The sequence below is a fragment of the Apodemus sylvaticus genome, chromosome 10, assembly GCF_947179515.1.
Source record: "Apodemus sylvaticus chromosome 10, mApoSyl1.1, whole genome shotgun sequence".
Lineage (NCBI taxonomy): Eukaryota > Metazoa > Chordata > Mammalia > Rodentia > Muridae > Apodemus > Apodemus sylvaticus.
In genome coordinates this window covers 27,032,468-27,057,383 of record NC_067481.1, presented here as the reverse complement: position 1 = coordinate 27,057,383, position 24,916 = coordinate 27,032,468, and the positions used below count along the sequence as shown (strand labels likewise).

Here is a 24,916-nt window from a genome sequence, read left to right as displayed (position 1 = left end):
AAACCTCTTCCTCATTCCTTTTCTCCCTAGCAGACTTTGGCTCTCACAGTAAGTCACTGTGACTTGTCTTGCAGTCTTCTGTAGAGCCAAATCGTGTGAAGGAAACTTTAGTCTAGTGGTAGAGAAAAGCAAGCAGTGCACCTAACTGAAGTAGTCCCACTGCAACTGAACAATTTGTCCAAATCCCTTACTGGTACCTGACCGGGTCCTGTAGACTCAGGTGGAGAATTGGTGAGTACCTACCCTGTTTTTATATACACTGCCCTTCAGTTAAGCAGTTATCTGACTGAAAGGGGAGTCAATGCCAGAGGCAGTGCCAAAGCTAAAGCCAGGCTGTTAGCCAGTTACCGTTATCACTGCACCTACAGTACAGGCTCGCAGAACGTAACATGCACTGGTTCTTTCTGCACTCATGATCAATCAAGAGGAAACACCTGTTAGAAAGCAAAATTCTCTCACAGCATGTGAATGAGATGGTAATGGAAAAGAGGCTTGAGTTTGCAACCCGGTCTTGCAAGCTGTCAGGTATTAGTGCTGGGTCAGTATCTGGACACTGAAATACAGTGGCTTCTCCACACTGGCATCCTGTAGCCTGGGCCCATCTTTACTCCAGTCCAGTCCGCCCTCACAGGACATGCTCACTCCCAGGCCTGAAAGCTACTTTTGAATCCATTTAGGATTGGTTGTTCCCGTCATTGACTGCTGAGGACATAGCCTTCCACTTTCAAATGGGAGGAAACCCACCCAAGTGGTTCTTTCCACAGATGCTTCCAGAAAACTCAGGCTGGCCCTCCTTCCTGACAGTGTGGCACAGGTGACTGTCCATGTTTTCTTTACACAAACCCTCCCACACCCACAGGCACTTCCTCCTTCTGCCAAAACAAACTTTATTGCACCAAAAAGGAAAAAAAAAAAGAAAACTTCATTTATGTACAGTCAGATATAAAGACATCTCTTTGACTCCTGTGCATATATTTCCTCAACTTAAAATTAGGGCATAAAAGTCAGGCTGCTATGCCAGACATGCTCTGCCCCAAGGCAGGGCCAAGGAGAAGATTGTCACTTGAAAGTGGGAACACTTAATGGATGACAGACAACACTGGACCCACAGACCAAAGGCATCCTCAGCCCTGGACTAGTTCTGGGAATGGAAGAGGGAAACTGGAAGCAAGGTCCCTTTTCAAACCTCCACATATCCATGTAGCCCAAACAGAACTGCTCCCCCAAGTGACCTGTCCCTATCCAGTTCTCTGCTTTCTGCCCTCCCAAGAGGTTCCTCTTTGTGCCGTATCTTCTCCCTCTCTCTCCAAGGGAGTCCCATGATCCACAAGGCAGAGACCTTTATAGCAGCGGGCAGGGCAGGAGGGTCTCCATTCCTCAGGGCTGGACACTGACCAGAAGGCCTGCATCATGGGGATCACTAACCACCCACTGGGAGCCAGAACAGCAAACCTGAAAAGTGTGAACTGTATCAAACTGGGAAGGATGGGTTCCTCTGACCCCGAGCCACTGAAAAACGTACTTCTTACTCAACCAGCTGAAGAATCACTGTAGCTAAATTCAAAGAAAGGAACAGCGCCAGTGACAAAAGAGGGAAAGATAAGGGGAGGAGTCTCCAGAGTCCCAGGCACAATCTCCTCGGGCCATTGACTGTCCAAGCTCACAAATCCCCAGGGAATGGGGGTAGGGCAGAAGGGAGGACGGGGACTACAGACATAACAGCCAAACAAAATAGGGACTAACAGTCTTCTCGTGCTCCACCCCAAGAAAAACACCCTCATTGACTACTATTCAGGACAATCTGTAAGAGACTATTTTATGTAGTGGCTCAAATCCCATACACGCTGCAGCTGCCTGTGCTGGGAACCTTTCAAATCAGTGATTGTGGGGACACAGTGAGCAGCTTCCTGACGCCCATGCAGGCTTCACAGAGACCTGGGCTCAGTCCCAGCTGGCTTACCTTCTACCTGTAACCTAAAATGTGGAGGAAGTGGTGGGAGGGAGAAGGTGCTCAGGTGCTAGGTAAAGCTTACTGATCAGCAGCCCAGACTCCAGCACTGTTCCTTGTCTTTGGTCTGTCTAGAACAGTGACTATATAAATTAGGAAAGACAAAGTTATGCTGGCCCATGGGAAGTAGGGGAGGGGAGGAAAAGGGTGTTGGGAAGCCCTGCTTCAAGACTGAAGACAAACAGATAACCAACCAGACTGCTTAAGTGTCGTGGACAGCACCCCCACCCAAACTCCCAGATATCCCTATAAACCACGCGGGCATGCTCCCTCTTGGGATCTTGTTTTCTGTCTTCTCCTATCCCTAATCAGCTGGCCCTGCAGAGAGGTGTGTTGGTTGTTTAGCTTTGCCAGAGGCCATCACTCCAGGTACTCTCCCAAAAGTACCCTGGCCCTGATCCAGGATTGACTATAGCCCTAGGTGCTCCAGCACCAAGGAGGTCAGATTGGGAACAGCCCCACTCCCACACCCTGGGATTAGTTTGCTTGCTTCTTGCCATCTTGCGGATGCCAACACTTTTGAAGGGAGATGCACAGTGCCTCTCCATCCCTGGGGTGAGGGGAGGGGCTCTGCTGGGACTCTCGAGTTGGGGGAGGGGCAGGGGAACAGGGTCTAGACCCTCAGGCTCCCGTGCAGGTCTGTCTCTGTCCCAGAGGAGCTACTATCAGAGTCCATTTCAGCATTCTCATTATGGAGCCTTTCCAGAACTTTCTGTCGAATCAGTCCGAGGCGCATCAAGAGGGACTGGTAGTCAAAGTGGCCCCGCTTCTCTCCAAAAGGGTCCTGTGGAAGAAAAAAACACAAAAACACATAAGAAGATTTAAGATTTAAGTCTGTTGCTCTAGTTCAGCTCTGAAACGCAATTGCCTTCTGGGACACAGGAAGCACAGGTGGTCCAAATGGTTCCAAATAAAATAGTGTATTACTGCCCCAAATAGGTCTAGCTTGGGTTAACACTAAAATAGGTTTTCACTCTAAAAAGAAGCCAATATGCAAAAGAGAATATGAGGAAATTCAATGAACTATCAAGGGAGACCATTATCATTAGATGAGCCTATGCTTTCTTTTTAATTTTTTTGAGATTTAATGTGAGTATATTGCTTACACGTATTATGTACATATATGTATGCACAGGTAGCTCATGTGGAGCAGTGCCCATGGGAGCCAGAAGATAGCTTCAGATCCCCAGGAACTGGAGTTACAGACAGTTGCTGTATCAGGCGGTCAGTGCTTTTAACTGCTGAGTCATCTCTCTGGCCCCAGAGGGCCTGCCTGTGTTTTCAACCTACAATCTCCCTCCATATTCTGTCTTCAGAAAGGATACTTTTTTTTTTTGAGACAGGGTTTCTCTGTGTATCCCTGGTTGTCCTGGAACTCACTCTGTAGACCAGGCTAACCTTGAACTCAGAAATCGGCCTGCTTCCGCCTCCCAAGTGTTGGGATTACAGGTGCATGCACCCCCACTGCCCGGCTGATATTCTGCTTTTCTAAGGTCACACAGATCTAAAAGTCGGGAGTGCTGATTTCCCAATGAGCACCGGTGTTCTTTTCCCAGAGACCCAATACAACATTGCTATCCAGGTTTCTGGGCAATGCTCCAGAGCTGCCTAGCCTTCACCCAATTGTGTCCTTCTAGATCAAAGACCACTAAAGCTTGTTTTTTGGATATAGGGTCTGTCTCACTGTGGCTGTGGCTGGCTTGGAGCTTGCTTTGTCAACCACACTGGCCTTTGGGTCTGCCCTTACCTCCCACTGCTAGGATTAGATATCTGCCACCACACCTCGCCAAAGATCACTAAGCATTTTGTATAAATATATAAAACATAAAATTTTGTAGATCTGTCATCAAAGTATCATTATACCTATAGCTGAAATGGAGTATACTTTTAAAAAGCCAACCAAAGGCAAGCTTTGGGATGCACTGTGCACATGCCACACCCAGCATAGCAGTCCCCTGCTGCTGCTTGTGGACCAGGATGTACAACTCTCAGCTCCTTCTCCTGCATCATGTCTACCTGGACACTACCATGCTTCCCACCATGATTAACAGATTAAAAACTGTAATCCAGACCCATTAAGTGTTTTCCTTTATAAGAATTTCTATGAAATATTGTGTATAAAAATAACAAATAAATGAATGAATGAATGAATGAATGGCTATGGTCAGTGAGGCAGGTGGCACACGTCTTTAATCCTAGCACTTGGGAGGCAGAGGCAGAAACTCAGATTTCTGAGTTTGAGGCCAGCCTGGTCTACAGAGTGAGTTCTAGAACATCCAGGGCTACACAGAGAAACCCTGTCTCGAAAATCCAAAAAAAAAAAAAAAAAAAAAAAAAAGAACTGCTATGGTCATGGTGTCTCTTCACAGCAATAAAACTAAGAAAATGGCAATTCCAAAAAACAAACAAACAAATAAAAACTTGAGTTTTAAAAATAATATATAGGAATGAGCTCCAGGCCAGCCAGGGTTACACAGTAAACCCTGTCTTTAAAAGAGGCAGCCTGTAGTGGTGGCACTCACTGTTCATCCCAGAGGCAGGTGGATCTCTGAGTTAGAGGCCAGCCTGATTGGTCTCCAGAGCTAGTTTCAGGACAGCCAGGGCTACACAGGAAAACCCTGTGGGAGTGAGTGAGAGAGGGAGACAGACAGACAGAGGATATAATATAGAAATTTAATGGCAGCAAATTCACATGGCCAGGGTTCAAACAAATGGGCCCTTTCTTTGCATGACAATAACACACAGACAAAAACAAAACAAAACAAACCATGACTTACACTATCTCCCTCTGTTCACTTCTCACAAAAGCCCCTTCCACTCTTTCCTTCTGTGGCTGCAAGTCCACTCTCATGAACTACAGCTGCTATGAGCAGATGTCAGCCATGGGCATTGTGACAACTATCCATCCTTTTCATTCATGAAGGTTACAGTTCTTCAGGCTAGACTGTATCTTTATTTTGAGATTATCAGTTTTTCAATGTCCCTTCCCCTTGGCTCCCTTTTCTCCTTCTCCTCTACCAGAACCTGCCCCTCCCACCTCTTCTCTCACTGAACAGCTACTGCGTTCCACGAGAGAACAGATGGGGCCGGCTTCCTCTAATGGACCCTCCAAGTTCATCCTTAGCCTGCCCTGTCCTCCTTTGTCCTCAAGGCAGGTAAGTGGACAGAGAAGCTTCCAGAAAACAAACCACTCTAAGAGTGTTGTATAAATGCATACAGCTCAAGAAGAGCTTTGAAAAGCCATGAGAGATTAGTCAACTGCCTAAGTCACCCCGTTTCTCTTTAAGGAATTACAAATTTTGAATCCTCAGTTTTCTTCATTCCAGACAACTTATTCTATCACTAAGCTAAAATCATCAGTTCTTTCTTCATTTGAAGAAAAGTTCTTTTTCTTTTCTTTTTTTTTTTGGATTTGGTTTTGTAGAGACAGGGTTTCTCTGTATAGCCCTGGCTGTCCTGGAACTCACTCTGTAGACCAGGCTGCTCTTGAACTCAGAAATCCACCTGCCTCTGCCTCCAAGAGTGCTGGGATTACAGGTGTGCGCCACCACTGCCTGGCTGAAGAAAAGTTCTTACTCAACCACCAAGGCAGCCTTAAACCCTGCATGCTCCTGCATGTCTCTCTAGTAACTGGGATTTCAGGTAGCCACACCCAGACAAGTTATCCCATTTCTAAGCAAGTCATCCAACAGACCGATGTTCTCGGCTTCTTATCAAGCTGGTAAATCTATCTATGACTTGGTCAGTAAGTCTTTCTTTGTTAAAATAAACCTTTTTAAAAATTATTATTACTGTTGTTGTTGTTTTGAGACAGAGTTTCTCTGTATCTGTTCCAGATTGGTCTGGAACTCAGAGATCTGCCTGCTTCTGCCTCCTAAGTGAACAAGCCCATCTTAAGCTGGATGTGGTGGTACATGTCTTAATCCTAGCACCCGGGAAGCAGAGGAAGGTAGATCTCTGAGTTCTAGGCTGGTCTGGTCTACTTTTAGGTTCTAGAGCATGTAGGGCGACACAATGGAACCCTGTCTCAGGTCCTTCCTTAACCTGATTTCAAAAAAGAAATTTCATCAGGGTCTTATTAGTCTAGGCTGGTCTCTAACTTACAGCAATTCTCCTGCTCAAGCCTCTCAAGGACAAGGATTACATACATGCACCACCAAGTAATTATTATTGTATGGCATACACACAGGTGTCAGAGGACAGAAGACTGACTATCTTGTAGTCAGTTCTCGTTCCACCTATTCATGGGTTCCAGAGATTAAGCTCAGGTTACTTGGCAACTGCCTTACCCATCAAGCCATCTCATCAGCTGCCACAGCCTATTCTTTTTTTTTTTATTTATTTTTATATAATTGGTGTTTTGCCTGTATGTGTGAGGGGGTCAGATTCCATGAAACTGGATTTGAGACAGTTGTGAGTTGCCATGTGGGTGCTGGGAATTGAGCCCAAGTCCTCTGGAAGAACATACAGTGCTCTAAACTGCTAAGCCATCTCCCAGCTCCATAACCTTTTCTTTGTTTCAAGATTTATTTATTTTATGCATATGAGTACACCACCATTGCTCTCCTCACACGTAGCAGAAGAGAGCATCAGACCACATTATAGATGGTTGTGAGCCACCATGTGGTTGCTGGGAATTGAACTCAGGACCTCTGGAAGAGCAGTCAGTGCTCTTAATAACTGAACCATCTCTCCAGCCTCTATTCTTTCTTATATGAAGCCAGAACACACTTCCTCAGTAGAGAATGAACTAGTTACTACCTCTAATGCAGGAATCAACATCATACTGAATACTATTGCTACACTAAGTCACTTTTCTCTGTAAGCCCTTAGGGACAATGTTCTGAAGAGTTTAAAGAGCTTCCCTAGAAAGGAAAGGCTTATAATGTACATTTTAGAACAGATCATTCCTACTTGACTCTAAGTATGACTAGAAACCATCTCTTCATGTTCTTAAGCAAGTCAGTCTTCTCCCTGGCCTCACATGACAAAGGATTTTTTTCAATTGTGACATTTTATGAGATGTAGATGTAACCTGTGTGGGGCTTAGAATTAGCAACAAGAGACTGTATTACCTGCATAGTCTGGCCTTGAAGATGCAGGCGATCTTTGCAGGCCACCTCATAGAAGTCATAATACTCCAGGAAGGACTTCTCCATTACTCCCCTGGAAATTAAACAGAGCAGTCAGAAACATGAGGCACAGGTCCCTCTTTTATTTCCTAATCTTAATACCAACTAAAGAGTAAATATTCTTGGCTGGGTACTGGTGGCATTCTACTTTAATTGCAGTACTCAGGAGGCAAAGACTGGCAGATCTAAACCAACCTGGTCTAGGGAATACATAGAAACCCTGTCTCAGAACACACACACACACACACACACACACACACACACACACACACACACACACAGAACAAACAAGTGAGAATTCCAATCTTCAGATTCAGTTTCACACAAGATTCAGATTTAGTTTCACACACAAACTTTTAAAATAATAGACAACAGGAGTTTAAAAAAAAATAGACAACAGGAGTCCAGGACAGCCCGGATTATATGGATAAACCTTGTTTCAAAAACAAAGCAAAACAAAACAAAACAAAACAAAACAAAACAAAACAAAACAAAAACAATAAAAGGGGGCCAGAGAGATGGCTCAGCAGTTAAGAACACTGGTTGTTCTTCCAAAGGTCCTGAGTTTAATTCCTAGCAACCACATTGGATCTATAATGATATCTGGTGCCCTCTTCTGGTGTGTCTGAAGTCAGCTACAGTGTCTTCAGCTACTTGTCTACATAAAATAAACAATTTAAAAAATTTTTGTTTGTTTTTTCTTTAACAAAAATTTAAAAGTAAAAATAAAGATAAGCATTTTGGCATAGACCTTTAATCCCATACCTAAGGACGCAAAGGCAAGGATTACTGTGAGTTTAAGACTAGCCAGGTCTATATAGTAAAATCCTGTCTCAAATAAACAAATAAAAATATGAAATGAAAATATCCTCCTTGGGGCTGAGAAATGCTCTGTATTAAGAGCACTGTCTGTTCTTCTAGAGGACCTGGGTGTATGTCCAGAACACGCACATTTCATAGCTGTCTGTAACTCTAGGTCCAGGACCCTGACTCCGGGTATCCAAGCTGGCCAGCCAATCGAGCAAAAGTGGTCAACTCCAGCTTCAGTAAAGAATCCCCATCTCAGGCTAGAGTGATGGCTCAGTGGTTAAGGCCATTGACTGCTCTTCCAGAGGTCCCGAGTCCAATTCCCAGCAACCACAGGGTAGTGGGATCTGATGCTCTCTTCTGGTGTGTCTGAGGATAGCTATGATGTACTCACATACAATGAATAAATAAATAAATAAATCTTTAAAAAGAAAGAAAGAAAAGACAAGACAAGAAAAAAGAAAATGAAGTGGGTTTTTGGCGTTCACTCTCATTTGGCTCTTGATCAAGGGACGCTGTGAAGACTCTGCTTTTCCCATTACATTTCACACTTTTGTTGTTTTTTGGGTTTTTGTTTTTGTTTTCAAGACAGGGTTTCTCTGTATATCCCTGGCTGTCCTGGAACTCACTCTGTAGACCAGGCTGGCCTCGAACTCCGCCTGCCTCTGCCTCCCAAGTGCTGGGATTAAAGGTGTGGGCCACCACCGCCCAGCTACATTTCATACTCTTATAGAACTGAGAGGCCCAACAGAGTGGCAACTACTTTAATCCCAGGGCTTAGGAGGTAGAGGTAGGTAAATCTCTGTGAGTTTGAGGCCAGCCTGGTCTAAACAGTGAGGTCCAGGACAGTTATACAGTTAGACCCTGTCTTGAAAAATACCCACACCACCAAAAAACCCCCAACAAACAAAAAATAAGAAAAACTCTGAATAACTTTTTGGGTAACCACAGCCACTTGCTCTTTAAAAGCATGAACCAAAAAAAAAAAAAAAAAAAAAAAGAAACTAGCATGAACAAGACTGGGCACAATGATGTTAAGTCTGTAACTTTAGAACGGCAGAGGCAGGCGGATCAGGAGTTCCAGGACAGTCTATCCTGAAAATTAAAATCCTGTGTGAAAACAAACCAAAAGAGCTGGCAGACAGTTTGGTGAGCAGCATGCTTATAAAGTAAGCACAGGATCCAAGTGCGAGTTCTAGCACCCACGTTAATGCTGGACGTGGCAGAAACATATGACCCCAATGCCCCAGGGAATGCACGGGTACATCTTGGGATCTTGCTGGCCAGCCAATCGAGCAAAAGTGGTCAACTCCAGCTTCAGTAAAGAATCCCCATCTCGGGCTGGAGAGATGGCTCAGTGGTTAAGGCCATTGACTGCTCTTCCAGAGATCCTGAGTTCAATTCCCAGCAACCACAGGGTAGTGGGATCTGATGCCCTCTTCTGGTGTGTCTGAAGACAGCTACAGTGTACTCATATACATAAAATATATAAATACATCTTTTTTTTTTTTTTTTTTTTTTTTTTGGTTTTTTGAGTCAGGGTTTCACTGTGTAGTCCTGGCTGTCCTGGAACTCACTCTGTAGACCAGGCTGGCCTCGAACTCAGAAATCCGCCTGCCTCTGCCTCCCAAGTGCTGGGATTACAGGCGTGCGCCACCACTGCCCGGCCATATAAATACATCTTAAAAAGGAGAGAAAGAGCCAGGCAGTGGTGGCGCACACCTTTAATCCCAGCACTCTGGGAGGCAGAGGCAGGTGGATTTCTGAGTTCGAGGCCAGCCTTGTCTACAGAGTGAGCTCCAGGACAGCCAGGGCTATACAGAGAAACCCTGTCTCAGAAAAAACCCAATCCAAAATACAAAAACAAAAGAAAAAAAAAAGGAGAGAAAGAAAGAAAAATAAAAATCTCCATCTCAAAAGGAAGACCCCAGTGCTGACCTCTGGCCTCCACACGCCCACTCACAGGTGTATGTGCCTGTACAAATGCAAAACACACAAAGAAAGGAACAGCAGAGAAGAAAACAAAAGTTTGGGAGTTTGGGGCTCAGTGCTAAAGTGCTTCCCTAGCAAGCATAAGACTGTAGGTCTGTAGCCAAGGCTATACAGAGAAACACTGGGGGGGTGGGGGGGCGTGGTCTGGCCAGGCAGTGATGGTGCACACCTTTAATCCCAGCCCTTGGGAGGCAGGGGGATTTCTAGTTTGAGGTCAATCTAGTCTACGCAGTGATTCCAGGACAGTCAGGGCTATACAGAAAAACCCTGTCTCAAACTCCCCTCCATAAGACTGTAGGTCTGAAGCCAGGTGTGGTGTTGCACATCTTTAATCCCAGAACTCAGAAGGCAGAGGCATCTGGATTTCTGTGAACTGCATCTGGATTTCTGTGAATTGAAGGGCAGCCTGATCTACATACAAACTGAAACCCTGTCTCAAAACAAAAAACACAAGCAAAGAAAAACAGAAAAAAAAAAATCCATCTTGCTTTTTCTGTTCTACGTTTCTTGACAACAGACTCTGAAGCAAACGTCCTCACAGATGCAAACTGAGTCTCCAAACCTGGATGAACACTGGCCCTCTGGACACATACCGTAGGGGTTCAGGGCAGGGGCACTTGCCCTCCATCATGTCGCAGACTGCAACTCTGATGGTCTCATGCCGGATACATTCATTATAGTTTTTGCTGTCTCCTGGATGTCTTTCCTGTAATTTAACAGACGCCATAGTATCCATTTAGTAAAAGAGAAAACCCAGGGCAAGGATACTTCAGGGTTAATACAGAGCACACGACCCAAACACATACAAAGAATGAAAGACTGCCTTTCCCACTGTAAATCCAAGACATCTAAGCTGTGGACCCCTGAGCTCCCTATACATAAAAACACCCATTCTATTATAGGTCAAATAACTAATCAGCAAACTAGATCCATCAGATTATTCTGAGTCCTGATAAAAGGCCTATTAAGTAAAAATTAATGGGAAACAATGCTGGAGCTGTCTGGCTAATTTCTTTTCTTGTCTGTATGTTCCTCTATCTCTGACGTGCTGTAAACTTATCAAAGGAACAATCTTTAACATTCCAAATAAATAGAGTCAAAAGTTGGGAGCTAAACAGATATAAATAAGTTATATGGCACTTTGGCCCTAAGGTTCTATCCCAAACATGCATGTGAATAACACACACACACCATCTGGGAAAAAATATAACAAAAACAAAACAAAAAAAAAAACAAAAAAGAAAAGAAAACCGCTATCACCTCACCTGAAAATTAGGACAATATTTACTTCATAGTCAGTATAAATATTAAAACAATATATATATAGGACTAGCACAGCCTAGCATACAGCATTACCCTTGGCAAATGTGTATTTCCTATGCCCTTTTCTTTGCAATGCCAACCAGAATATTCCTGTCTTAAGTAATGACTAGCTCCTTTAACTATACAAATAATTAATTACCCATCATATCTCCAAAATAATAGATAGCTAGAGAAAGACTTGGTGACAGAGGCCTATGAGCCCCACTATTGGGAGTCTGAAGCAAGGGGGTATCAAGTTCAAGGTCAGGAGGCTGCAGAAACGACTCGGTGCTTAAGAACACTTGTTACTCTTCCGGGTACTCATACCTAGCAGCTCACAACCCTGTACAACTCCAGCTCCACATGACCGACACCCTCTTCTGGCTTCCATGCCATGTGCATATGTGCATGCATGCACACCATACAACACACACTCAAGTACAAGTAACAAAAACCAATCTTACAAAAAAAAAAAAAAAAGTTCAAAGTCTGCTTGGAATATAGAGAATTCAAGACCAACCTATACAACTCCTGAGAACCTGTTTCAAAATGAAAAACTCAAAGGGTTAGAGAAGTGGCTCATGGTTAGGTTCCATATATCCAATCCTTGGTACTGTAAGGGGGGAGGGAGCTAGCTCAGAGGGCAGGAGTCATTACAGACCACCTTAAGGCCATGTTGCAGAATGCAAACACACTCAGTAACCCACTGGCATGGAGCTGCAGACATGCTCACCAGTTAAGGGCTCCTGCTGCTCTTGTAGAAGACCAGGGTTTGATTCTCAGAACCCACATAGTGGTTGATGTCTCTAACTGAGTCCCAGGGGACCTGATGTCCTCTTCTGACTCTCTTGGCATCAGGTACCACAAGGTACACAAACACAGATACAGAAAAAGCTACCCATATACATAGAATAAATTTAAAAAACAAAAAATTCCCAAAGTAGGCTCAAAATTCATTTCCAAATGACAACATTTACCTCAACTAAGTAGGCTAACCCAAGCCACACACTTAACAATCTTATTGTAACATTTGTTTGTTTGTTTCCTTTCTTCCTTTCCTTTTTTTCCCCCTTCCTTTTTGAGACAGAGTCTCACTAAGAAGTCTTAGCTGGCCTGGAAATCACTTCATGGACTTTGTTAGCTTTAACCTCAGAGACCCACTAGCTTCTGCCTCCCTAGAACTGGGATTAAAGGTGTGTTTCACCATGCCCAGCTGATATTGCAATTCTTGCAAATAAAGAGTATTTATGTCGGTTCCCTTTCTTTCTATACCAGTATCATGTGGGGCTATCCTAGGTAATAAAGAATAAAAGAAAAAGGACTCTCCGGGGTAGCTCAGTGCACCTAGAGCCCCTGATATTGCAGGTGTCAGCCCAAGGCCAACAGTCCTTACCTGCTCAAAGCCTGGCTCGTTGTGGTAGGGATTCTCAGTCATCAGGGACTGGATGGAGATAAGCACAGAAGAGATGCTCTGGGCTGGGCTCCAGGCAGGGCCAGTCCACGTACTGCAAACACAGCAGAGGAAGAGGGTGATGCAGAGAGAGCCAGTGACCCCAACAGCAGCAGCAGCATCACCACCATCAGTGACTCACCGTAAGTTGCTCTTTCACTCTTAACATTTGGGGAATGCCCAGGCTCTGGTTTACCCTCATTTACCAGAACAGTCAAATGCCTAAATTCTCTAATCAAATGACAGAGAAGAAGACAGAAAGCAACCAAGAACAACAACTTTGAAAAGACTCGATTTGATTTAGAAAAGAAACCGTGGCAAAGGAAGGCCACCCTACCAAAACAGGAACCCAAGTGAGGGAAAATAACTCTAAAGGCTGTCTAAATGTTCACCTGTGACTTCAAAGAGTTATAATTAGTTACTGGTGGGGACAGAGCTGCTTAAAGGAGAGAAGCTAAGCAAAGGCATAACGGTGACTGGAGCTGTTGCCTTGCCTATGAGGAACCATGGTGACATTCATAGACTCAGCTCTGTAACAAGACAAGCAGAGCCAGTGTCTCTGAAGACACACAACCCTGCTAAAACCGGAATGATGGCACATTTTCAGAATGTGGAGAGTTTGACAATATCTAAAATATCAGATAGAAAACAACTTGAACACCAGGGAAAATATCACTCCCCTACACACACTTTTTTTTTAAAAGACTGGGTCTTGGTATACAACCTTGGCTATTCTTAAATTTACAAGCAATCCTCCTGTCTCTGCCTCCTTAGACCACTCCTGGCTAAACCACATTAGGTATTGGAGTGGGGCACTTGAACATCAACACCTTCCTTCCTTTATTTATTTAGAGGTAGGGTGTCTCTTCTTTATTTAAAAGGTAGAATGTCATTAATGTAGCCCTGGCTTGTCCTAGGACTTGCTAAATAGACCAAGCTGTCCTTGAACTTACAGAAATTTGTCCTACCATGCATGATAGTATTTATTTAACTCAATTAATTAATAAGATGGCATGAGAGATGGAAACAGAACACAACCTGAGACACTTCTGGCTTACGTTAACTACTACCCTTTCCCTTCTACACTTGAGGAAAACCCAAATCAGCGGTGTGGACTAGAAACTCCAGACTGCTCCCTCCCAGTACTGTTCCCCACTTTACCTGCGGCAAATTCTGATCAACAGGGTTAGTTCTCATTGCATTACTTCAGCAGTTAATCACCCTGACAGTTACTTCTAGCTATGCAGAGAGGGAATTAGGCCAAAAAGCTAATGTAGCCAACTAAAACTACATAAGAACCTTCTTACTCCAGGGCTCTGGACCTGTACAATTTCCATTTCAGGGTGGATATCTCATTACCATGCAACAAATGTCTACACCTTTCACTCAACTATGTGCTAGTATCCAGGATGGCTTCACATTAGCTTACTGAGGGAGAACCGACTACACATATACTTTTAAGAACAAATTTCATAGCAAACCCGTGACTTAATTTCCATACTATCAAGGGACACATACATACACCCAATCCCATCAGCAGACATTTATGTAGCCTAATAAGATGAAGGACTTATTATAGATAATCTCCTTCAATGGAACTTTACAGCTATCATAATCCCAGTAGAGTATGCCATATCCCTAGATTTGAATTCTGGGGGGGTAGGGGGATGGCAAGAGGGAGAGGGAGAGGGAGAGGAGGAGGGAGGAGAGAGGAGAGAGGAGAGAGGAGAGAGAACGAACCACATTTCTAGTGTGCTTCAGCTGCCTTTCTCACACACAAATCTAGAAATGTGCTGGATGTAAGAAAAAAACAGCATTGCCAGTAACAGCAACTTTCTCAACATTCAACCCATATTTACTCTCTATCTCAAGGAAACCTGGAAAAGAATCCAAAGCAGGCTACAAGATACTCATTCTGAATTTTAAACTTACAAAGGCAATTGATATGGAATGAGTAAGAATTGCACAAAGCAACTTCCTAGTAGCACCCAGGGAGTTTATGTGACACTCGTTTCATATCTGGTATTATTTCCAAGCTCAGATTTTTTTTATTCAATTGTAAATGATCATAATCATTATTAGCACCACTGCCTCCAAAGGCGCCCATTGAGAGACTCCAATCAGACACCTATTGCATGAATACAGCAGACCTGGAACATTTCTCAAGCCTCTGGGGAAAAAGTAAGGCCCTAATGTTTCATAAGGGAGTAATTCTCAAAGGGGCACAGAGCATAATCATCTGTAATGTATGGCCTCTCTAAAAAGCAGACCACTGACACACCCCAGAGCTCGAGATACGCTTCTAGGGTGGGACCTTCAAATGTACAGATGCTGCTGTGGCAGCCCAAGGACCGCACTTAGTAAAACATTTCCTAAGATGTTTCGTACATGTAATAACGTGATCTTACTCCTTTATACCAGTCATATGCCATCCTGAGGACTGAATAGTCAATCACTTCTGTGCTATGGGTTCAGAAGAGGAACCCTAATTGATGGAGGCTATCCTAGAGTGATTATTTGCTAATACCAACTTGGCCTCTTAGAAGTCTCCTCTTACCCTAGAATACTCAAGCAGACCTTCCCATTGCGGTAGAAGTTGGGGTTAAACCTCACTGTGTTATTGCCCGTTGTCATCAGTTTGACCCGAGGTGGGTGGATGGGATAGTCGGGTGGACACCGAAAGACGAACAGGAAGAAACCCCCTTCATAAGGAGTGTCAAATGGGCCTGTGATCAATGCATGAATCTGCAAAATAAAACCCCATCTCAAAATTGTGAGGTGATGCCCCACCACCACCCCTCCTAGCTTCCACCTGCTCCCCCCCACCAGAAGCAGTCACCAACAGCATGCATTGCCTGGTGTTCATATTCCACATCCTCACCATACACAATCAACTGCCTGGGCTCACTCATGTATGTAGATCTTCAATGTAAGGAAATCCCATTACAGTGGAGTAGCATCATACGCCACACTCAGAGTTAAAAAGTTCAAAAGTTAAAGCCCAAGGTAAACAATGATCCTTGCTGGTATTACCTTAAAACAAGTTTTGTTTTGTTTTTCCCACCAGACCTCCCCAATTGGTGCTATGGACAACAAATGGAACCTAGAATATATAAACTATACAATATAAAATTAAGTTTTTAAATTTAGGAAAGGTTAATCATGCTTATGATGTAAGTCCATTCTGTGTGTGTGTGTGTGTGTGTGTGTGTGTGTGTGTGTGAGACAGGAAGGGGATGGAAGATGACCGGAAGAGGGGATTGGAGGACACAACACCAGTGCCTACAACAGTGCAGAACTGATAACTACATGGGTGTAAAGGCTGTCTGTCTGCTTCCTCTAGAGGATCAAAACCACCGTGTCAAAGATACAAAAAGAAATTCAGGGTCTACTTATGGCCATAGACCATCCCCCCCAAAAGTTTCTCCAACACCGTTATAAAAATAAATAAGTCAGTATTCCTAAAAACATAACTGTAAGTTCAGCTCTCTTCCTCCACAAGCCATACTGATTCCACTACTGAACACAATCTTTCTTCAAGGGAAGTAAACCTGAGCTGACTCAAGTCGACCTTGTCTTCAAGGCTCCTACCTAATGCCTTAAGTATGCTCAGAATTTAAACAGCAAGTGGAAAAAGACTGTGTACCCTCATTCCTTAAATCTATAATCCTATTCTGCCCTGGCAACACAGTAGGTTATATTCTAGTCTGCAAACTCTGGAAATAGTAAAGTCAACTGGTATCAATTTTGAGGCCTAAGAGATTAGCATACTACCCTAGCATTTGAATAGAGACAGGAAAAATATTTCCAACCACATGAAAAGAAAAAAAGGAAAAAATTAATAAAAAAAAAGTCTATTCAAAATAAAAAAGTCTGTAACAACATATAAGCTGAGTTTTTACTTTAGGAAATCTGAACTCACTGGTTCTTGCTTAAAACATTTGATTTAGGTTATCTTTCTCCCCAAATTAGTTTCTGTTCAAATTCACTCCCAAGGGTACAACATTTACTGACAGAGAATCCTAGGTACAAATGCCAGAAGAACTGTTATATAGAAGCTTTCTGTGTACAGGCCACGAGAGCATAGGTCTCGGATGAGACACTCCACAGACTAGGAATCTGTATCCAACACTTGAGCCAAGACGGCCTCATCCTTGCCTTGCAGCACTGACTTGCAGCACTACAGTCAAAATCAAGACACCATGATGGAACAGAGACGGGAGTACAATACCACATGTATCACCTAGAGTGGAGCAGCTGAGAGGAAAGAGTGGTCTGTTAATAGCTAAGCTGGAACAAGAGGTACAGCTTGTCAATCTGAGGATTTTCTGAGCCAAACAATACCTGTGTATGCTACAGACCTATTTGAGATTCTGCACTACCTCTCACTGTATATAACCTTGGGCAAGCCACTTCCTTTCTCGGGGGTTTGATTTTTTTATCTGTACAATCAGAGAGGAGAGCTGAATTAATATTTTTTAGGTCTTTTCAATTTTATGGACCCGATTTTCACGTAATTCCCCTGCCCCCTCCCCCATCAAGTTACCTACCTTAGTCATGTCAACAGTGTCAGGTACGACGAACATTCCTGGAGGAGGCTCCTTATAAATGGACATGATATCCCTGTATAACACCAAGAGGAGGTAGGAGGAGTGAGGAAGGAAGAGGGAAATCCCTTGAGGGGGCCAGCTATCATCACCTCAGTGAGCCCGGAGTTTGAGAAAGTGGTGCTTGGTACTGAAATTTTTTGCACTGTCTTCTAGGCTGAGAAATCTCAGCTGAATACTTGTCAGGCAGGCAGAGAGCAAATTATTATCAAAGGGGCATTGTTTCCTTGGGGCGGGGGGAGTACTCAGAGAGGAAAAATAAGCCAACATCCCAATGGTCTCAGATGTCACCTTGGAAAAGGCACATCCCATTTACTCTCACTGTTTCCCACAGGGAAACTCAGTCACATCCCACGTCCCAGAATCCCAGGTACTACAACTGCACAGAGATTTTCTCAAAACTAACTGGGAAGGAATCATTATGTCTGCCACAAAACTTACTCCATAAACCATATGGGTTTGCTTTGCTGGTAAGGAGACTGTATGAAGCCAGGGGGAGCAAGTCTACCATGGCCTGTGTGGCCAAGGAACTAACAGGATAGAGTTGTTTGGAGGAAAGGGGAAGGGATCCTCTGAAATTTTCAGGATTTCATCTCTGAAAGATGACATTTAGTAATGAGGACGGATAGGTCAGTAATAAACTAGAAATGGATCAGTTGAGAAGTAGCTCAGAAGAAGTCACTTATGAGGACGTCTGGGAACACAATGGGGTTGCAGAACAAAGCCGTTTGTCCAGGCCAAACCCAAAGCTGTATCGAGACTAGAATCAAAGGGCTAAGGAGCTGAGAGTTGTATTCTGAGTTTAAGTTAGAGGTGGCACTAACTAGGAAGTTGTTCTGTGTCCGGCACCGTGCCAGGCACTTTACACGCATGGTGTAGTTTATTTTTTTATTAAAACTTGAAAAACATGTAGCTGGGTAGACACCTGAGGGGCCTTGGGATGTTTGGGGTAATATCCAGATAAGGGGCATGAAAAGAGTAAGTCACCAGGAAATAAGTTTCAAAATTAATAGCTCAACAGTCTTATACTTTGCCATGTAATAGGTAGTATATACTAAGTGAGCACTTCTGCAAAAACATCTATGAAGTGATATGATCTAAGATCAGTCACCCAAGAAACAAGCACAGAAAGGCCCTAGGCCTTTTGTTCCTATATTTGAACGGAGTACATCTGCTTCGCAAAAGTAAACCAGACAATCTAGGGGGTAAATACAGGAGAAAAAGTTCTTAAATAGGATATTACAATCCTGAATGATGCTGAGAGACGGGAGGAACGCTGTGTTTCTGGGACAGGTGTGAGAGACAGCTTTGGGGAGGCTGGAAAGGGGGTTCAAGAGATGATCTGGAAAGTCAGGGAGGCTATCTAGACCCGTGGAAAGGACCATATGGTGGGGGAAATGAGGAAAGGAAAGGTAAAAAGGAAGACGAACTCGAGTCTGCAACTGGGTAATGCAGGTAGAGTATGTTCCAAGCGGGGACTCCAGAAGAGATGGGGGGACTGATGGGTGGGGCCGGAGGGCAGCCTTTAGGTAAACTGGAGGGGTAGGTTAGAGGGGAAGTGTGAAGGGCGGGACCGAGTGTTACAGTAGAGCAAAAGGGTCGGGTTTCCAGTCAACGGGAGGGGGGTAGGGATAGGGCGTCCGGAACAGAGCTGCAGGGCTCACCGGAGGTCGCTAAGGGGCGGGGTAGGCCTGAGGGCAATCGTGGATCTGTTTGGGCTGCAGGGCCCGGCGCTGAGGAAAGAGGGAGGGAGGGAAAGAGCGACGACAACTAAGGCCCCATCAGTAGAGGCCCGCAGGGTTTGGCCTGGAAGACATGAGGCGGGAGTGAGCCCCAATGGGGAAAGGTGGGGGGCGGGGAAGGTCGAGCCCTGGAGCTCCGAGGTGAGGGAGGAAAAACCCCGGCTCACCGCTTAATCCGAAGTAGACACTGTGGCGCGGTTCGCTCTCCGTCCCAGTCCGAGCTGAGCGTGGGGTCCCAATGGCTTAGCAACGCGGCCCCGTGGGCAGCGGCCGAGGGCGGGAGTCCTGGCAGCGGAGCCAGGCCGCTCCCCGGTCCCCCGGCCCCGCCCGCTGCCGCCGCCGCCGCCCACACATCCGGCAGGAAAGGCGGCCCGAACCCGCCGCCGCCGCTCCCGCTAACGCCGACCACACCGGCAACACCACTCGCCCCTGGGCCTGCTGCCCCGGCGCCCGCCGTCGCCGTCGCCGCCTCCTCAGTCGGACTCTCCGCCATCGCTGCTTCGCTTCCGGGACTGCTCAGCAGCTCGTCCGCCGACCAGAGCGGCCGCTGCTCCCGCACCACCGAGAGCCGGGCCAGAGTGTCCCCACCCTCCGCTTCCCTAGCCCGGGTGGCGCTGGCTCCGCCCACCTCCGCCCTGACCAGCGAGAGGCGTGCTGCCAGAGCGTCCACCCACGGTCCTCCAGAGCGGGGGGGGGGGGGGGCGGGGGGGGCGCTAGCCCACTAGCCTGCGCTCCAGTCCAGCGCAGGTTCTGTGCTCCGGTGGAGATGCTGGCAGCTCACCATGGTTAAAGATTTTATGTTGAAGTATTGATGTAGGAGAAGACAGTTCAAAGAAGATGGAGAGAGCCACAGCTTCTCCTTTAAAGGGAGGAACCATCGATGCTCAATCCTGGGGTAGGACTAAGGTCCAGGTTCCCTTGTAGGGTGATCGAAAGAAGAGCATGTCTAGTTTTAGGGCTCTTCACATCCTTACGGCTCTGTGATGGATCATGCCTGGTCTTCTCGCCAATCAACGACTACTATTGCCCCCTGAGTGCGGGTGGATTAAGAAGAACGGATTCAGAACCTGTGAATAAAACACCACCTCATTTCAGTTTATTCAATATTTATTTATGAAGGGCATACTAAAGGCCAGGAGCTGTTGCTAGGCATTGGCCTGGAGATAAGGACACAGGAGTTGACAGCTTGGTAGGAGTCAAGCAACAGGCTTGATTCCAAGCCTAGTACCTTCTCTACCCGCTAGTCCTGGAATTACGGATTTGAAATTCTCGATTTCTTAGAACTATATTGAGATTTGTAATAAGAAAACTAATTCTATGATGAAAGGGAAAAGACTTTAACATTGTTCTACTGACAGAAATATGAGTCTCTGTGTGTGTTTGCTCATTGCAGGAAAACCAGAGGTACTACATGACTGAAAATTTACATAACCCTTTGAGTTGGTCTGAGACAAAGTCTGTAACAAACATACTGATAACTTCTACAGCAAACTGTATGAATATTTTTTGGGACAAGGTTTCCATATGTAGCTGCTTACCTCAGCCTTCTTAGTGCTGAGATGACCTGCATAAGCCACCACACCCAATGAAATATTCATATTAACTTCAGTACATTTATGAATACTTATTCTAGAACAAATATCCAGAGCCTTACTTTGGATCTTGTTTCCCCAACACTCTTTTTTTTTTTTCATCTTCTTTTACTCCCAAAGAAGTCTGGCTCCTGTGGTGGCTCATGCTTATAATCTCAGCACTAGGGAGGCTGAGGAATCACAAGGGCCCTGAGATGTAGGATAGTTGGGGCTACAAATTGAGTTCAAGGCCAATCTGGGCTACAAAGGGACACCCTGTCTCAAAAACAAAACAAAACAAAACAAAAAACCCCCAACAAGTGAAAAGCCTGGGTTCTGGACATCTGTGCATTTTCTCAAATGGTCTGGGGCTGGGGGGCTGGAATACTTTAGGTTTTGAAGCTGCCATTTAATTGAGTGCTTAAGGCTACACATTGTTTATCTGCTTTATCTTACTGGTTCCTCTCACCTGCTCAGTGATGTAAGGACTGTTATTAGCCTTTTGTAACAGACAGAATAACAACAGGCAGACAGAAGGCTGGTCCCACACACATAGGATCACACTGAGAGCAGTGGGCAGAGCTGCACCTGATTCCAGATGTTGTCATTTTGCTACACACACATGCACACACCGAGGGCTCCAGCTCATGTGTTAATTGTGAATTCAGCTTAGTATAGTTCATTGTAGGAATGTAACATGAAATATAGCTGATCAGTATACTATTTTATAGAGGTTCTGTGTTTTGTTGATGTACCTTTGTTTCTGTTTGATTTTTTTTTTTTTTAATGAAACAACATTTTAGCCGGGAGGTGGTGGTGCACACCTTTAATCCCAGCACTTGGAAGGCAGAGGCAGGCTGATTTCTGAGTTCGAGGCCAGCCTGGTCTACAGAATGAGTTCCAGGACAGCCAGGGCTACACAGAGAAACCCTGTATTGAAAAAGAAAACAAACAACAACAAAACAAACTCTTCCCCCTTCTCCTCACCTCTACCGGAAGAAATCGGAAGAAATCGTAATTATCCAAATCTCTGCTCCTCCTAGTAAAACTGGGACAACTGAAGATACTAAACGCAGAAAATATGATAATGAATGGGCACAATGACTGCCCAGGGCCAATAATAATTATTAACTCTTATTATTCTTACAAGTCCTTTAAAGCTAGTTGGACTTCCACTTTCTCTGCCAAGCCATAACATTTCCAGGTACAGTATTATTATTATGTATTAGTTTTAATTACTCCCTCTTCAGGTCCTTATGGTTGGTTATTCATGCCTTTATTACAGCTCTTGAGTGTTTTATTTCAGTGGTTTGGTTACTCACGTCTGGCCACTGGCTAGGGCCTCCTCTAGAGCAGGAAGGACAGGACACCTAGCTCTAGGGCCTAATGTTCAGTAGGTCAGGAGGCTAGAGATGAGGCCCAGCATGGTAGCCGCTGGCCCTCCCCCTGGTCAGAGCCCTTTAGCATTTCACCTCTTCTCTTCCTTAGGTATGAGTATTTCCAAAGTGCTGAGCCAAACATGCACAAAGGACTGGCAAGTCAAGGCATGATGGACTGCTGAAGATGGCGGGTGTTTAAAGGGCCAGCTCCCCAGTCACCGTGGGAGGCACTGCCAGAGCAGAGGCCAGGATGACATAAAGACCCAGAGAAGGGTGAACACAAAGCAAGCTGGCTAACTTCCTCCAGTGTCCACTGACTTTCTCAAGGCAACACCTGGCTACTTTCCACAGGGAACTTGGCCAGGGGGCAATAGCACAGTTGCTGGAACTAATTCTATGCCCTCTGGGAATGGCTGACGGTAGAGCCAGCCTCCCATAGGAATTCCAAATCTCCTTCCTCCCCAGCTTCATGTTGTTTCTGAGCTGGGCCAACACAGTTTGGTTAAGGCTTTGCAGGCGTCCTTCTCAGGCAGTAGGGGTTGACCAGAGTTCAGATGGCCTTTCTGAGGAGATGCACCACGAAGACGAAGACTCATCTCCGGCTTCCCAGTGGTGTGTCTCACCATTGTCTGGGGCATCCTTCCCCTCCAGCACTCCAGCTTGTGTCTTGGTGCTACGCCAGAACTCATGGATATTTTCCTAATAGATCCTAAATCCTGAACTAAGAAAAAAGATCAGAAATTGGACCAGATATTTTAAAGCTTTTAATAACTGAAAATACCTCTCCACACACAAATATATATTACATACATGTGCACACATACATGATTATATTTGGGTTTGTTGACAGTGTTTGAAGCCTGGCTGGCTTGGACTTATAGCAAAAGCTGGCCTTGAATTTATTTTTTTTCTTTTTCTTTTTAAAGATTTATTTTTTATTTATTTTATTTTATTTTATTTGGTTTTTTTCGAGACAGGGTTTCTCTGTGTAGCCCTGGCTGTCCTGGAACTCACTCTGTAGACCAGGCTGGCCTCAAACTCAGAAATCCTCCTGCCTCTGCTTCCCAAGTGCTGGGATTAAAGGCCTGTACCACCATCGCCTGGCTTAGATTTATTTATTTATTGTATATGGGCACACTGTTGCTATTTCCAGACATACCAGAAGAAGCACCGGATCCCATTACGGAAGACTGTGAGCCACCATGTGGTTGCTGGGATTTTAACTCAGGACCTCTGGAAGAGCAGTCAGTGCTCTTGACCTCTGAGCCATCTCTCCAGCCCAGGCCTCGAGTTTCTTGACACCTTTGCCTGCACATTCCAAGTGCTGGGATTACTGGCATAAACAAGCTTCATCATTTACAATAGCTGCTTAATAGTGTAGTAAAAAATATTTACTTAGTGAGCTGGGAGATTTTCCAGTGGATAAACGGCTTTCTGCCCACACATGAATCTGAGTTTGGATATCTAGTAAAAGCTGCGTATGAGGGGCCGGAATAACGGCTGGGAATTTACAAGGCCTTAAGTACTCAAGCAGAGCACTTGTGTTTGGTTCCCAGCACCCATACTGGATAGTTCACAACTGATTGAAATGCCAACTCCAGAGGATATAACACTTCTGACCTCCTAAGGCATCTACACTCACATGCACACAGACACATGCACATACACACAATACAAAATAAAAGTATTTGGACTCCAGATTCAGTGAAACTCTTCTTACCTTGGTCCCCAGCAGCATGTGAAACTGGGCACACAACAGTTCTCATTTACATATACTCCCTGTAGTATTTCATTTCTTTACAATCGCCAAAAATCAGTCTCATCCCCATTGTAGGGATGAAGAAGTCACTACTCGGGAGACAGTAACATCTTAGCTAGGATGGGGTGGGGCTATTTGTATTTCTGTTTGCTTTCAAGCCCATGCCCTTCTGATCTCCCTGTCCCCTAGCTAGGAAGAGAACCCAGGGTTTCAAACACGCTAGGCACTACCACTGAGCAACACTGCCAACCTCACCATCAGCTCCTGGTTGTGGTTCCTATGTACTTCTCAGAGTATAGTTTATTCTCATAAATGCCCCAAGATCAAACATCTTTGCACTCACATTTTGAACTAAGCAAAATGGCCTCATCCACACACCAGGGCTAATATATCATAGATCTTGAAGAGCCTTAGTGGTCATGTTCCTAACCTATAGCAGACATGAAAGCATTCTCCCTCCAAGAATCTACTTGTTAGACTCCCAGCCCTGCTGATCTGTTAGATTCAGCCAATTCCAAGGCTCTTTGAAGGCTGGGATGGAATGGAAGGAGATCCTTACCAACCTCTCAGGTTCCTGGCCTTTCACAGAAAGGCAAAAGCAACACTTTCCCTGGGGAGTGTTCCTCGATTACCTCCAGAGCAAGTGACCCATCCAGGGTGCCAGCGTCATATCCTCAAGGGTTATGGTGTTCCGTTTGTGTAACTGCATTACCAGTTAATCTATTGCTTCCCTTGGTGACACTTTGCCAGGTCCTCTTCCTTTGGCCTGAAACTGCCAGGCTGTCTCAGGATTTACCACTGGTCAGCAACTCTGAGGCACTTACTTTAGGTAAGATAACTAAGAGGGCATCTGTCAATGGTTGTCAACTTGGAAATCTGTTTCTACTGGTTATCTAGTGGCTATGTTAGGAATGCTCCTACCGCTCACTGAACAGAAACACCCTTCAAGACAACTACTGAAACTGCCTTGTAGGGATAATCTCTTATGTACTATGTGGAAGCATCATCTGTCAATAAAGAGTTGATGGCCTATTAGCAAAAGGCAGGAAGTAACAGGTAGAAGTTCCAGGAAAGAGAAAAGAATTTTGGGAGAAGATTGGCCACCTGGACCCTGAGGAAGTTGGACATAAGAAACTGAGGAAAGGAAACCAGCCATGTAGCTGAACT

At 44.9% G+C, this 24,916-nt stretch overlaps 1 protein-coding gene across 1 annotated transcript; it reads right to left on the bottom strand.

Annotated features, from left to right (window-relative positions):
• Positions 1 to 870: 870 nt before the first annotated feature.
• Positions 871 to 19,653, bottom strand: Ube2z (ubiquitin conjugating enzyme E2 Z). Its single transcript, XM_052194577.1, has 7 exons — positions 19,208 to 19,653; positions 17,242 to 17,314; positions 15,249 to 15,436; positions 12,635 to 12,746; positions 10,533 to 10,645; positions 7,084 to 7,174; positions 871 to 2,792 (listed from the first exon to the last, which is right to left on the bottom strand). The coding sequence occupies exons 1-7, from the start codon at positions 19,531 to 19,533 to the stop codon at positions 2,622 to 2,624; spliced, it is 1,074 nt and encodes a 357-aa protein (XP_052050537.1). The 5' UTR covers positions 19,534 to 19,653; the 3' UTR covers positions 871 to 2,621.
• Between the last annotated feature and the right edge of the window lie 5,263 nt (positions 19,654 to 24,916).